This window comes from Notothenia rossii (genome assembly GCF_949606895.1).
Source record: "Notothenia rossii genome assembly, chromosome: 8".
Classification (NCBI taxonomy): domain Eukaryota; kingdom Metazoa; phylum Chordata; class Actinopteri; order Perciformes; family Nototheniidae; genus Notothenia; species Notothenia rossii.
This window is the reverse complement of record NC_136906.1, coordinates 76,116,325-76,132,834: the sequence shown is the minus strand read 5'-3', so window position 1 is coordinate 76,132,834 and position 16,510 is coordinate 76,116,325. Positions and strand designations below refer to the sequence as shown.

The following is a 16,510-nucleotide window of genomic DNA, read 5'->3' as shown; positions in this document are numbered from 1 at the left end:
ATCTCAGTGCGCTGTGATAGGCGGCATCTAACTTGTTCAGGCAATGGGCATGTGCATTCATAAAGACCAGATCACCATAGTCCAGCACAGGTCAAAAGGTCACAGAGCCTTTTCCTGGCTTCAAAAGAGAAACAGGACTTGTTTCTGAAAAAGAAACCTAGCTTCAACCTCAGCTTTTTAAGCAGGTTATTGACCCGAAGTTTAAAAGTGAGACAATCATCAAGCCAGATACCAAGGTATTTATAACAGGTAACCACTTCAAGTATTATTCCTTGCACAGTTACAATATCCAAAACAGGCTCTGGTGTCTTTTTAGCTTTTGAAAAGAGCATTACCTTAGTTTTTTCAACATTGGATCACTCAGGACTGTGAAGCTGACTAACCCAAAGAACAAACACGTATTTGAACTTGATCTATAACTGTTGGATTGTGTTCATCTCTGCAGGATGTGAGGCAAGACGATCACAGCCAAGATGCAGAAGAAATGTGAGTATTGAACCCATATCCTCCAAATATATCCAAACTCTCGTACATGCAATCAAATCATAGGTAATATATGTATCACTTAATGAAATCTGTGCCTCCCATTTATGTCTAACATAGAGTGGCTAACAGGGGCTAACCTGCTCCAACGGCCCAAAACACTTACATTAGGAGAAATGTGCTGAAGCTTCCAATGCAATATAAAAACACAAATGTTCCAAAACACATGCACGGCATTTAGAAAATATTTACCAACTTGAGGAAACATGAGCAGCTTACTGAAAGCCCTACATTAATGAAACGCTGTAAAAAGCAAACGCTGCAAGAAGCTTAAAACAAAACTGAAACGCGGACACTAAAAGGTGTAGATATTATAAAGATAGAGAACAGTATAATGACAGTTTGTCAACATTATAAAGTTGGCAAACTGTCTCTGTTGGTGGCAGAGTCTGTTTCATATTGTTAAGTGTTTTGTCAGTATATCTGAAAGGACAAGGTTAGCTAGCTAGCTTACAGCAGATCTGCAATAATACCTGAAGGAATCATGCGATCACATTGTTCAAATAAACCGATACAACTTACATTCTTTGTTTCCAGTGACAGTTTAACAGATTTAAACGTTTTGCTCAAGAACTGCGTTTAGGTCTGATACAAACAAAGGATGCGTAGAGTATCCCTTGAAAAGTGAAATGAAATATAGTGATTGAATCAAATCTGTGTAAACACCAATAGACCAATCAACTTTCTCATTCAAAGTCAACTTTAATTTACATTTTTCTGTGTGTTTGTACAGACAGAGAGATCGAAATAACGTTTCCAACAATCCCGAATACAAAATACAAATGTACAAATATGTATAAATATGTATATCCTCTATATATACAATCAACACATTTACACATATGCACACATTAAGATAAAGCACAACAATCAATATATACAAAACAACAGTTACTTCAATATCTTCATTCTTTAAGCTGCAAAATAACAGCAGCCTTATATGTTTTGCTTCTTATTCACACACTGATGGCAGCGAGCGACCACAGGAACAAATCCTAAAACCCTGAAATGACACTTCCTGTTCATTCGTCTTAAAGTCAAATGTGTATTTGGTTTGACGCCTGAAATAATGTGATTAACAACATTTTAAGAAATGTTAACGTTAGACATACTTTTATCCAATAAATACCACACTTCTGAATGTTGAGGTTTATATGTGTCTGAAGAGCCCAAAACCATATAGAAATAAAACAGATAATTAACTTAAAATAACACTGCAGCTGAGGCACCAGTTATTGAATCTTACGAACTGATACAAGTTCAGACAAGAATCTCCGTTTGTGCATTTATTTTCATGGTCCAATTTCATTAACAAAAGTACAATGAGCAGCTTTCCTATCGATTCCTTTCCTTCAGCCCTTTTGTATGGCTTTCCTTGTGGCTTGTATCACCCTGGTAAAAAACAAGGGTTGCAGTCGAATTGTCCAAAGATCAGTTCCTATCGTCTATTCCTATCCACTATTCCTATCCACTATTCCTCGACCTCTGAGTGTAACGTCACAGGGTTAAGGGATAGTGGATAGGAGGATTCAAAAGGATTTAGGAGAAGAGACTGCTTTGCTTTGAGAATCCGACTGCACTTTCACTCTCGATGTATTTATGATGCGCCAGCGGACGTCATAAATGTGCGTCTGCTGCTGTGGGGAAACTACAGTTCTCTACACAGCGGACTACATGGATGTTTAATAAGAACAGCGGACTACTGTAAACGCATCTAGAGATTCTGCACCGTGCTCTGATGGTGTTGCTTTATGCTTTATGAACGTGGACAACAGAGAAACATATTCTTCATGACCAAAGTTGGAATTGAAATCAAAAAGTGAAGTGAAACTTATGCTCGTCACCCTCCGGTCCACACGTATTAATCCACGTGAATCCCAATACGTATGATGATTGTATGAAAAGATATTAAAATAAATATAATGTATTTACTATAAACGTGTTAGTCCTTAACATCTACCACTGTGTATACCACCATTAAAACATGTTTAAAGTTTAAGAAAACCCCACACAGCTCAGTAAACACTATGAAATGTTGACTTTATTTGATCATTTCACTAAAAAAGTCACGTTCATATTTCTCCTTTTGATTATCATCGTGTTGGACGTTCAAAACAAAGCCCTTTGGCAAGTTACCACATAAGTTGTAAAATGCTTAATAAGCACCGTAACTTTCATGATATAATTTCTCCGTCACAATGTTGAGTCACGGTAAATGTCGCGGCCGCTAGGGCAGCATGTTCTCCTTTCCTTTCGTAAAGGAAGGTCCAGTGTTTCCTAAACTAAAGGAGGTTATAAAAGAAGTTTCAAACCTCCTTTCCTATCATCATCTAGAGAATTCCAACAGATATTATCATGGCGGCCCCACACAGCTCAGTAAACACTATGAAATGTTGACTTTATTTGATCATTTCACTAAAAAAGTAACGTTCATTATTCTCCTTTTGATTACCATAGTGTTGGACGTTCAAAACAAAGTAAATATTAACAAACCCTTCTGTAAAAGCCTTCATAATATTGATAGGAATATAACTGGAAGGTTTGGTGTATCTACGTGCTACTGAAGTTGACATTTCGAACTCAAGAGTAGGAGAAAAAACTCATTTTGAGAAAACGACCTTTAAAGATTGCAGTGAGGCGCTAGCTAAACCCTCCTGTTCTTTGGATGACCGCTCGCGCATCGACGAAATCCGTGAAGGTATTTCATGTTCGGGGTCATTTCTCTTTTGTATAACCTTGCTTCGTGCAAGTGACAATTGTTGTCGTCTTCTCTGTGAACGTTTTTTTCGCCGTTCTTTTGCCATTTTGAGATTTACATTTCTAGCGGAAAGCTAACCAGGAAGTGTTTTAGCACACCACGTGACGCATCTGAATGAATCACGTTGTCAGAAATTGACACCAGCCAATGAGATTTCGTTTCTTGGTTTAAGACCCCTTTGTACTTTCACGATTGGTTGTTGATGCAAAGGAAATGACCATATTTGGATCCGACGAGATTGTGCAGGAGAGACGGAGCTTTCCAACGATATCTCTGTTGACATGATGCACACAGCGGTCGCGGTACTTTATGTTACGTTAGAATGCTAACTTTTGGTGAATTTAGGAGAAATCTACAGACGCAAATAGACAAACCATAGTAAAATAAACACTTAAATGTGTATTTTGTACGTTTTCCTTCCAAAAGCCTGAAAGAAAACATGTTATAGAATCAAAATAGCACAAAATCTCAAAATTGACCAGTACTTGAAAAACGATGTTTTTGCCTGCCGTGTCTCGCCTTAAATAACCCCTTATTTTCTAGTGACATGTATTTTTATGTTCATATAATAGTGATTTCAATGCCACCCCAAAATGATCACTGGATCCATCCTGGCCACCCCACTGAAAATGTCTTGGCTCCACGACTGCTGGGAGGCAGGGCTTAAGGACAACTAGTGCGGGGAGGACTAAACCATTTTCCTCTTTTTGTGAGGGGTGAGACGGGCCCCGGACAGCCTTCACCATTTGATTTTGGATACAGAATTCAGTCAATTCAACCGATTTTATTAGGCTATTTTAATTTTAGTTATGACACTATCTACTAAAAAGTAGTGCCTTTCAAGGGCCCTCAACCCATCTGGGCCCTGGGTAGTCAGTCCCACTTGTCCCCCCACTACGACGCCCCTGTCCATTGTTGCTTTGCTATTTGAAGGTTAATTGAGGATACTCTCGGAAGAGCACCTTCAAAATACCATTACAGATATACTACAATAAACTATTCACGAAAAACTAATCTTATAATCTGTAATTTGTTTATACTAACAATTATTATATTATTTTTTCCCTTATCCGTATTTAATCATTTCATTTTCTTGTTGTTTTTATATATTTATGTCATTTTCCATCCTCCATGGAGAGCACCTCATAGTAAGCACATCATTTACTTACATTTTACCAGTAGACTCTCTCCATTCATCACCTAAATATACACTATATTAACCTATATTCCACCATAAGGCAATCTATTTGAACCCTTTGATGGCCTTCTTCCTGAGTTTCAGTCCGCTTACGAGACCAACTTGCCCACTTCCACCTGGATGATGGCTTTTTTAAGCTGGACCTCCAGCAGCAGGGCGTCAGCCGGACCTCCCTCGCTGGTCTTGTTGACGTTTGGGGAGAATATCTGCAGCATCCCCATGTAGCTGCCCACCACCACCTTGTCTATTAAGGCAGTGGTTCCCAACCTGTTTTGTCCCTTGAGCTGGTCGCCATTCTATAAAGTCCCCCCCCCTCACTCATCTGTTATAATTCGCCTAAATGTTTTCATGTATTACACCCTTTGTTATCGTGTTTAACCCAACTGCTCCTAAATTAAAGTCACTTGTATAACTCACATTCAATACAAATGCATTTAAACTTGAAATGTACACTTGCTGTCAGGTAAAACAATTATGTTCAGACTCACTACTTATTTAGGAATTCAATAATGTCTTTTTTTAGGAGAAGACCCCTCCCCTCTGAACAGTCACTTTAATCCGTCATGTTTGAAAAGAAACATTATTATTTTCTGTACTATTGTAAGAATTCCCAGTTGGGAACCACTGCATTAAAGCATGGGGACATGTCACAGTTATGTAAAATGGATTCATTTAAATACCAATTTCCTGTTGGTATGGTTTATAGAAAACACCGTGTTTCTCTCATTTTGGTTTGAGCAACAGAATAAGTGATACAAAATGATCAAAGATTACAGCAACCACAGAGATATGGTGGCATAAGACATACAACAGACTCTTTTGTGTCTATCGATATATGCACAATCGTACTGTCACCTCCGAACAAAAAGAAAACATTAGATCAGGAAAAGACAACATAGACTTTGAGGTGGTTGAAACAATGTGTGGTAAATGTCACATTGTTTTATTGAAGTGTGGGAAATGTTCTGTGTTTGGGTCGTTGCTTTTGTTCCTCTCCGATAGCTGAGGAACAAAACACCTGGTGTCAGATTAGGTATGGCTCATTAACCACAGAGCAGGGAAAGTCACATCGCCTCTGACACTAGAGGAGTGGAGAGAACGTGGGAACTTAAGGCCGTTGTTAGCCTAAAATAACACTCTGCAGGATCAGGCAGAATGTGAAACATGATGCAGCAACAGTCTGCAATTCATCTGTATTTCCTTATAAAGTAGGAAATATGTCATTTTTATAACTCTCTGTTTATTTTGATGTGATATTAGCATTTGGACACCAAAGACTAAATTGAGTGTTTTTAGGAGAAAATTAACCTAGTGTCTGCATCATCATTAAAATATATTTTTCTGAGAAGCAAAACTTTTGAGAGGTCGAATGTGTTTATTGCAGAAAAAATACACTTTATAACATTTTAAACACCACTTTTGTAAAAAAAAACTTCTAATTTCGGGGTATCCCTTTCCTGTAGTGTGTTATAGATGTTTTTGTGCATGTAAATGTTCTGAAATGGATAAAATCCCCTGTGTTTCCTACTTTGTTGACTTCCAGAATATAGTGACATTAGGCTTGGGCGTTATCATTTTTTTCATACCGTCATACCTTGCTGACATCATACCGTGGTATACGCTATATGACGGTATGACTTGGGTCGACTTGAGCGAGGTGGCGTTCGGCGGCAAATAGATGTTTCGAACGGTATATTATATGTTCGGTATAAAATGCAGCCCGAGCCGGGAGACGCTCGCAAAGTGCCGCGACGTGCGCGCAAGTGCAAAACAAGGGCTGCATACATGACACATTGTGCAAATGGCACATTTTGAGATCGGATCCAGGACGCGTTTGTAGATGTCCGACGTTGTTTCCATAGTGAGCTAAGTTAACAATATATCATCATACATAAACATTTTCCGGGAGTAAATACTTGACTTATTGAATAAAGTTTGCTATATTCACTAACTAGTTTGGCAATATTATTCCGTGCATGTGTTAAAAACCTTATTTCCATTTGATTCATTGGATTACTCGCGTGAATGTTTAGCACGTAAATGCTTTCGTTTTTAAAACCGTCCGACCTCGACTACAAAACCATCAACCAGTTGCATAGGATTAAAAAATGTCAACACTCACTCACCCTGTCTTAAACATTCCCAAAGAAGTGCCTCTGTCTCTCGTTGTGCTGGATGAAGTCCCTGGCGACGAGTAAACAGGCGCAGAGGCATTTTTCTTTTTTACTAGTTGTCCGAGTTCGGGACCGGCAAATGCTGCCGCCATCTTACTCAGCTCAGCTCTGTGCTGAGCTCTGAGAGCGGGAAAGACGGACTGCCCTCCCCTGCCCTCTGCTGGCGCGTGCTGTGCATTACAACCAATGTCGTCCCTGTCAAAACTCCGTGTCAGTGTAATAGAATGAAACGCATCTGTGATTTGGCGCACAGTCTGTGACGTCACGGTATTGAAAATCATACCGACGGGATTTCGAAATACCCTGGTATACCGTAATACCGTCATACCGCCCAAGCCTAAGTGACATTACTATTTAACACTCACACTTCTATTGGTTAGCGCTCCAACACATTGTATGTGATAGACTAAGGGGCGGGACATCTGTAAGCGGTTTACCAATCACAACCGAGCCGGCCAGCTAACCAATCAGAGCAGACTGGGCTCTGGTTTCAGACAGAGGGTGAAAAGAGGTGCTGCAGCACAGGCAGTATGAGAAAAAATAAAGGGCTTTTTGAACATTGAAGCAAGGAGACATGTCACAGTAGAGACACTACATACTGATATACACCTGAACATCAGCAGGAGAGGACTCTTTAAAGTAGAGACACTACATACTGATATACACCTGAACATCAGCAGGAGAGGACTCTTTAAAGTAGAGACACTACATACTGATATACACCTGAACATCAGCAGGAGAGGACTCTTTAAAGTAGAGACACTACATACTGATATACACCTGAACATCAGCAGGAGAGGACTCTTTAAAGTAGAGACACTACATACTGATACACACCTGAACATCAGCAGGAGAGGACTCTTTAAAGTAGAGACACTACATACTGATACACACCTGAACACCAGCAGGAGAGGACTCTTTAAAGTAGAGACACTACATACTGATATACACCTGAACATCAGCAGGAGAGGACTCTTTAAAGTAGAGACACTACATACTGATATACACCTGAACATCAGCAGGAGCGGACTCTTTAAAGTAGAGACACTACACACTGATATACACCTGAACATCAGCAGGAGAGGACTCTTTAAAGTAGAGACACTACACACTGATATACACCTGAACATCAGCAGGAGAGGACTCTTTAAAGTAGAGACACTACATACTGATATACACCTGAACACCAGCAGGAGAGGACTCTTTAAAGTAGAGACACTACATACTGATATACACCTGAACATCAGCAGGAGAGGACTATTTAAAGTAGAGACACTACATACTGATATACACCTGGACATCAGCAGGAGAGGACTATTTAAAGTAGAGACACTACATACTGATATACACCTGAACATCAGCAGGAGAGGACTCTTTAAAGTAGAGACACTACACACTGATATACACCTGAACATCAGCAGGAGAGGACTCTTTAAAGTAGAGACACTACACACTGATATAAACCTGAACATCAGCAGGAGAGGACTCTTTAAAGTAGAGACACTACATACTGATATACACCTGAACATCAGCAGGAGAGGACTCTTTAAAGTAGAGACACTACACACTGATATACACCTGAACATCAGCAGGAGAGGACTCTTTAAAGTAGAGACACTACATACTGATATACACCTGAACACCAGCAGGAGAGGACTCTTTAAAGTAGAGACACTACATACTGATATACACCTGAACATCAGCAGGAGAGGACTATTTAAAGTAGAGACACTACATACTGATATACACCTGGACATCAGCAGGAGAGGACTATTTAAAGTAGAGACACTACATACTGATATACACCTGAACATCAGCAGGAGAGGACTCTTTAAAGTAGAGACACTACACACTGATATACACCTGAACATCAGCAGGAGAGGACTCTTTAAAGTAGAGACACTACACACTGATATACACCTGAACATCAGCAGGAGAGGACTCTTTAAAATAGAGACACTACATACTGATATACACCTGAACACCAGCAGGAGAGGACTCTTTAAAGTAGAGACACTACATACTGATGTACACCTGGACATCAGCAGGAGAGGACTATTTAAAGTAGAGACACTACATACTGATATACACCTGAACATCAGCAGGAGAGGACTCTTTAAAGTAGAGACACTACATACTGATACACACCTGAACATCAGCAGGAGAGGACTCTTTAAAGTAGAGACACTACATACTGATATACACCTGAACATCAGCAGGAGAGGACTCTTTAAAGTAGAGACACTACATACAAATATGAACCTGAAAATTAGCAGAGTAGGACCCCTTTAAATTATTATAATTAGATTAACAATGCAACATTTTCAATCTCTCGAATACTGTGGATCATATTCCAATTGTAATATCAGTCTAAACACTCGCAATTTCTTATATCTTCCAAATCCCTAAGCCTTTTATATCACTGTAAATGTGTCATTGGGATACATTGAGGCTAAAAGCTTTCCATAGACACCCAGCTGCTTCTAATCAATAATGCAGCATAGAGGTATTGAATTAAACTCCATCACATCTATACCAGAGGTGGAGCACAGTGGGCGGATGATATCTGATGACATTTCTAGTGAAAACACCAAATCTGCCACAACGCCAGACACCCAGTTCCTGTCTCTTTCGCCTTCATCAGTTCCCTGACAGTGTTTCTTCTGATCTCACCGTCCCGCTCTTTCTTCCTCTCTCTCTGATCAGCCTCCACAGAGCTGCCGTCTGATGCTGTTTTACGGCCGCCCTCCCACCATCGCCCCGGGCGACTCGGACGACCTGAAGGATACTGACTCAATGGGTTGCAGCTCGGAGAAATAGAACAGAGAACTTTCTTCACCAAAGATCAAGACTCTTCTTCCTCGCAGAGTTGTTGATAGAGAGTTTGGAGAAAATAAACGCTCCGAGCTTTTGGTCTTCAGAGGAGAAACTGCTGCAGCTTTTATATAACAATGCCCAACAGCTGGGGAGAATAGGATGTATTGCTGTGCAGCTGTATGTTGAGAATACACAAGACAAGCGAAGTACAATGACGTGTTCATGAAGCCATTGAAATGACCAACTTCGAACTTTGAGTGTACGTTACATTCTAATTATTTGGCATATTTTCAACTTCAAAGGACTTTCAATAAGTGTTGAGATACCAGCTAGAAAAAGCAATAAACATGCAGGTACATTTTCTTAATAGGCAAAAACTATCATGTGATTCAAATGCAATAAAACTCTTTAAAAACTATTTGTTTAACATATTATACAATATTATTTACTTTATGATCAATTGCTCTCTTTGAAATGTTCTGTCCTAAGCCAACATTTAACCTTACTTGTATTATATAATCACAAGTTATTAATGTTATTAATTCATTTATGTATTATTACATGTCACTTGTTAGACGGTTTTATCCAAAGCGACTTACATAGTCAATGCTGTGGACAATCCCCACAGGAGCAATTTGGGGTGAAGTGTCTCAGGGACACAACGACATGCTGACTGCAGTGGGACTCAAACTTGCTATCCCCTTATTCAAAGTTCGGCGCACTAATCCAGTGAGCCACAGCCTCCCCATATTATGAAAGAAGTTTGAAGTCAAAGGTTGTTAACATTGAGGTAAAATGTTTTACCAATTTGTGTTATTTGTTGTTTATGACCGGAAGCCAATAGCGTCACAGGTTAAAGGTCATGATGGGTATAAATAAAGCCACGCCTCCAATGGGAGAGTCCGTTGAATGAAATGCCACTGTCTCTGATGTGTCGTTATTCGTCCGCTTATTTGGATGCTAAACAGCAATGATGCTTACTCTGCTAACAAAGTTAAATAAATGTTTTGTATTTGGGGTTATGGTTACTTATACAATTCTCTTGCACTATTTTTTTTGTATTAAGCAATAGCAGTTAAAGGAGGGGTATGTCATTTTGGATAAACCAGCTCCTTACAGAGCCCCTCCTCCAACACACACGAACGCGCACATGACCAATGAGGGCACGAGATAAGTTTGTGCACAGATGGAAGGCTGACAGGCAGGTAGGCCATCCAGTTATTTTAGCCGGGCCGGCTCAGATGATTGGTCGTGCTTTTTACAGCGCTACGGCTTCCACAGATGAAATGTTTTAATGGATTTTTGGTCAAAGCACTTCAGATATTCATTGCTATCGGGATGTTAAGAGCATTCCATGGAATATAACAAAAATTGTATCTCGAGCCGGTTTCTCAAACTTAACAACAACTTAACTTAATGTTATTAATTAATTTATGAAAGAAGTTTGAAGTCAAAGGTAAATAAATGTCTGTTATGGGTTATGGTGACTTGCACAATTCTCTTGCACTATTTTTCTTTCCTTTTACCTCTTGATTATATATTGTATGTTGCATCGTTGAAGGAGCCTGGGTCTTTAGATTTTCATAGCCAAAACTACGCCGTAGCTTCAGTGCATTTCACACTAAAGCATCTGAATCTTTGGATCTCTGAATCGTTGTTAGCAGACAGAGGTAGCATGTCTACTCTCAGTGGGGTCGTGTGCTCTTATACATTACCTTTATTGCAGCTTTAAGACGCGTCTCCCTTTAAAGGCTGAACAGATTTCTGCCCTTTGATAGCCCCCCTCTTTATTCCTCAGTCACTGTGTGCTCTGCGAGTTTCTGTCTGCAGGAAGTACTTCTCTGATGAAGCATGAAGTGTGTGAGTGGGCGGGCAGGTGAACTGTGTCGTGACAGACTGCAGATCAGCGAGGGTCTTTACCCAGACATGATGGGAAATCCATTGAAAACCATTTATCAGAGCACATTTCCATTTCAAGAAAGGGTTCAACAGGAGCCATTTCCCTGCAGGCACTGTCTACGTTTGATGACAGGGAAAATAGGAGTGCACTTGTTGCTCCTGGCAACAGATGTGTTGAAAATGTGTGACGCATATACTTAATGCATTCAAATGTGTGACTATTTGGCCCTCTTCTGCCATTTGGATAATCAGTATTCATGGGACTTGGCCTTTCTTAGATTTCATTTTGTGTGATGAAGGCGAGCAGACCTTATAGACCCCATGGGAAAGATTCCAGAGGGTGAAGTGTTGTAGTGCAGCCGCTCAGACAGGATGTCAGCCTCATCTGATCAGGGATCAGTTGCTCATACTCCTCCTGTCTGACATTTCTACAGAGATCAGATTTGGAGCAAGTTATGGCCTATAATGCGCAGCTTTAAAACTCAGTGAAAGCAAAAGAGAGAGGCTCCGGTCGTACTGACGGGGCGAAGTAGAGGGGGATCACATTTCAGTTCTTAACTGTCACGAAAGATTTATCCTCAAAGACATGTTTTGACATTTTCAGTTCACACAGTGTTTCATTGCCGGTTTGCTCCTTCCACTTTGGGGTCAGTACCTTGCAAGAGGGTCCCAAGATAAGAGATGAAAAGTCACAAGCTGATAAAGAAGTATTTCTCTAACACAAAGTGCGCCTTTTGTTTTCTCCAGTCTTAGATTTGAGTGAAAACTAATTTAGATCTGCACGTCTGCACTACATACTGCCATGTCTTTGCAATACAACTCAAACCTGTGTGGACCTAACAGCAGGTCCATAACAATATAACCTTTTAACTGTAGATGCATTTATTCTCATAAAAAAACGATATACTATTGTTATTAATTAGAAATCATTTAAACACATGCAAACAATCAGCATGATTATTACATCTGTGTATCCAAAAATAGTCTTTAAAATCAACAAACAAATAGACATTGTCTTACTTTGACATGTCGGAAACGGATTAGTGGAGAGAAATAAAGTAGGCTTAACTTTTCTGCTGTTTCCATTTCATTATCGACTTGTTTAGTGTTTGATCTTAACTTTTAGGACTTGGTTTGGATGTAGTACTTGACTCCTTGACATCTTCCAATGAAAGCCTAATTATAGCATTATCTGTAAAGAGTCCAAAATGTTTTGTGTATCATTGATTGTGGGAAACCGCTCTGCAAAGAAGACCTAAATTGTTGTCATTTGAGTGGTTTGATTTCCACAGATAGGATATAAAAACAACTTTAGATTCTGTAAAAAATGCCAAAATGCAGGCAGAATGTTGTGTTGAACTCTTAAGGTGACTTTCCAAGAGTACAAACTGAATTAAAGTCCTTCCAACATGAGCCTTGAAGCTCTATAATAAAATAATTTGTCTTAGAATATTCAAGGCTGCAGTGAAAAATATATATCCCGAGCATGAGCTCCTGCAAAAGAAGGTCATAAGTCTCTCTGAGGAGAGCAGCCTCTGTGGCCTGAGGGCTCTTAAAGCAGAGCAGAATGTATTAGATATTATGTTGACTCATAAAAGATATTAACTGGGTTATGACACCCTAACAAAACTTTGAGAAAAGGCACATATGTGAAGCGATGAGAGGTCAGGAATAGGAGCCAGTGTGTGAAGCGGATTGTTTAGACGCCAGATGTCAAGAAGCTAATAAAAATGCTGCTACCGTCTGAAGCTAACACCTCATTATGAAACAAAACCTGAGTGACACGACGATGAAGAACTTCAAAAGCTCATCCCAGTGGATTCAAACGCCAGGTGATGAAAGAAACCTGTACCCCTTTGTTTACACCTTTAGGATTTATTCTTTTATGCCTTAACAATTTTAGTAAACAGCATATTTTCTTTACAAACACTGCTCAGAGCAGGCTAATGACGAGCGACTTGAGGCGGGACATCCCTAGTTTTAGTGTTTCCTAAAGATAAGATTGCAGGATATTACATAGTTATCCTTCCTTGTGATATTTCCACTTGGTGTCCTTTTTAAAAAAAATGTTGTAGGATACTTGCCGTTTATAAGCCTTTCATTTGCATTTGGCATTTTTACATTTTGGTCTCGCAGCTGGAGTGTTCTGTAGTAACAGCAGGGGGTCGTTCCTTAAAAGAGCAGCAGTACAGAGAAGTAAAGAAGACATTTGAAGTCTGAAATATGTTTACGACATTACAGCTTGATATTCAGTTAGACATCCCTGTTATGAACCGAGACACAGGACGCAGGACCCAAAAGCAGGACTCGAAGACAGTTGTCCAAAAATAGAATGTTCTTTAATAACAAAAACTAAATCGTACTTTCAAAAAATAGAAAGCAGTTAAATAGCCAAAGCTAAGTTGTACAGCAACACAAAAACTCACTTGGCAAAAGGTCAAAATCTCAAGGTAGGTATCAGGAGTCAAAAAGGCCCAGGTTCTCACGACATGAAACATAACGAACAGACAAAGGAACAAAGAAACACCAGGGCTATATATAGGTGAGGGGGATGGGCACAGGTGAAAACAATCAGGGCAGGGCCAAGCAATCTCAAGGGCGGGAAACACACAAAGGCAGGAATCTGGAATGAGAGGAAAGATTACTTTCAAAATAAAAACAGGAAGTGACAAGATCCAAACACAAAACCAGAGTAAAAACATAACTAAACCTAACATATCTGCCGAGTCACAACAATCCCTTCAAAACCATGCAGGACAACTGCAGTCCGTAGAGAAAGACCACCATACAAAACCCACTTGGATTGGTTAAAACAAACACTCAAGCTGAGAGGAATGTGAATATCGACTGAGAGAGCTGGCTTATTTTTGCATACTGCAAATTACCCAGGTTTGCAAAAGCATAAGCATTTATTAAAGCTGTGCCAGACTAAATACTTTGTATCGTTGTTTAATTTGCATATACCATGAAATAAAAAGGACAACATATCTGTCTTAGAAGGTAATGCAGATATCTGAAATGTTTACAATTAAAGTTGACCACTAGAAATGTTATTATGGCACATTGAATGTTTTTATTATTTAAATTTGTAATGCATTTTCAGCTCTGGACAGAACATCATAAGCATACACATCAAGACTGTACCAAATAACACAACATTAAACTAATGCAACAAATACAGTTGTCAGGGTTGATTAAGACATTTGACAAAAGACATGTTTAACTTTTGATTCTCAGTTACATATCTGAAAGGGGGCCTATTTTGCATACTCTTCCCTGCAGTGTGTGTTATAGGTTTATTTGCATGTAAATGGTCTGCAAAGTCTTAAATCCCAAAGTTCCCTCCAGACGGAGTTTCTAAATAAAAGCTCACTAATACATTGTTATAATTGTTGTAGAAAATGTAATTTCCACGGGAGATCCGCTGCTCATTCTTTGCACAATAATGGTATCAAATCTTTACTCATCCACCCAAAGACCCTTTTCACACCACTGATCTTTTACACGGAATGTAAATATGTACCGCGGGATATTTGCATAGGAATTTAATTTGTAGGAGACAGCGTTGAATTATTTGACAGTGTTCATTAATCTAAATCTGACGAACATTGGAGCCACTGTGACACCATGACACCTGAGGAATATGAATGAGGCTTTTTTCTTCGTTGATCTAGACAGCATTCGGATACTAAACGTACTTCAATGATCTGGCTTTTTAAGCATGCAAACTTCACAAATAAAGTTCGTAAAGCCTTTTTGTATTTCTTGTAAGTGTGAGTGTTATTTGTGCGAGGACAGTTGTCTCGTTGATGTTTGTATTTCCTGTCACGTTGTCAGTGTAGCTTCATCCAGCCGGTCTTCTTGCTTGTTACTAACTGTCATGTCATGAGAGCGCTGAAGAAAAACCAAGTAAACAACGAGCTGCTGGGCCGAGCAAGAAGCTACAGACAGGCTGCAACACACACACACACACACACACACACACACACACACACACACACACACACACACACACACACACACACACACACACACACACACACACACGCACGCACGCACGCACACACACACACACACACACACACACACACTCGACAACACTTGGCTGTTGCTTGACGTCTCTTCTTAGCTTTGCACTCTCAATGTCAGAATTTCATCTTCTTGGTTGAGCAAGAAATGTTGGAAAGAGATGTGTGTGGTGATGGTGGAGGAATCAGGACACGTGGCATAACACACACACACACACACACACACACACACACACACACACACACACACACACACACACACCCGGTAAAGTATCACCCCCGCATGTTCCATCATTCAGAATAAAGTGTTTCAAACCATTAAGTCATAAGACGGTCTGTCCTCTGCTCTCCAGAGTGCAGCATTTCTGAAGCTATCAACCATTTCTTCAGTGTGTCAGTGTGTGTGTGTGTGTGTGTGTGTGTGTGTGTGTGTGTGTGTGTGTGTGTGTGTGTGTGTGTGTGTGTGTGTGTGTGTGTGTGTGTGTGTGTGTGTGTGTGTGTGTGTGTGTGTGTTAGGGACTAATGAACCCTCCAAGAGCACACCAGTTCACCATGATAGATGAAGCTGTAATGGCGGTTGCTTTAGAAACCTGATCATCCATCAAGTGACTTCAGCTATTTTCATTTAGCACTTTACACTCAACACTCATTGATGAGTGTCCCCGTTGTTCCTACCACACACAGAGAAACACTCTCCCTCTGTCCTGGCATCGAAGTATTGATCATCTTTAAATTAATATCAGCAAAGCAAAAACTCATAATATGCAGTTAGTGAGAGATTACATTTTTTTTACAGGTACGTTAATATATTTCGTAAGTAATCATCCAAACTCTGAAGACATGTTGTTTGGACAGTTTTGACTTCCAGTATCATCAGCAAAACATGATCACACGTGGGGAACATTTAATTTGCTGGACTGAAAGCAAATTAGTTTCTCATGAGTCTATTTATTTTCTCTCTGGAATAACCAATTATTGCTCTTATCGAACTCCATGTTGTGAATTATGACCAATAGGTAGAGAGAGGGAGATAAAACAGAAAATATTGCAAAGCAGTAATAAGGTGAAGATTACTGTGGGTTCTTAATGGACC

General features: G+C 39.7%; 1 protein-coding gene across 15 annotated transcripts in view; it reads left to right on the top strand.

The window, feature by feature from the left end:
* LOC307015602 (uncharacterized protein) overlaps positions 1-10,408 on the top strand; it is a 140,781-nt gene extending 130,373 nt beyond the window's left edge. For all 15 annotated transcript variants that reach the window (XM_079644311.1, XM_079644310.1, XM_079644316.1 and 12 more), the window contains 2 exons: positions 446-486; positions 9,380-10,408. In XM_079644311.1, coding sequence (XP_079500437.1) covers positions 446-452 — 7 coding nt within the window. In that variant the 3' untranslated portion in view covers positions 453-486; positions 9,380-10,408. The remainder of the gene's footprint in view (positions 1-445; positions 487-9,379) is intronic.
* Positions 10,409-16,510: the final 6,102 nt, after the last annotated feature.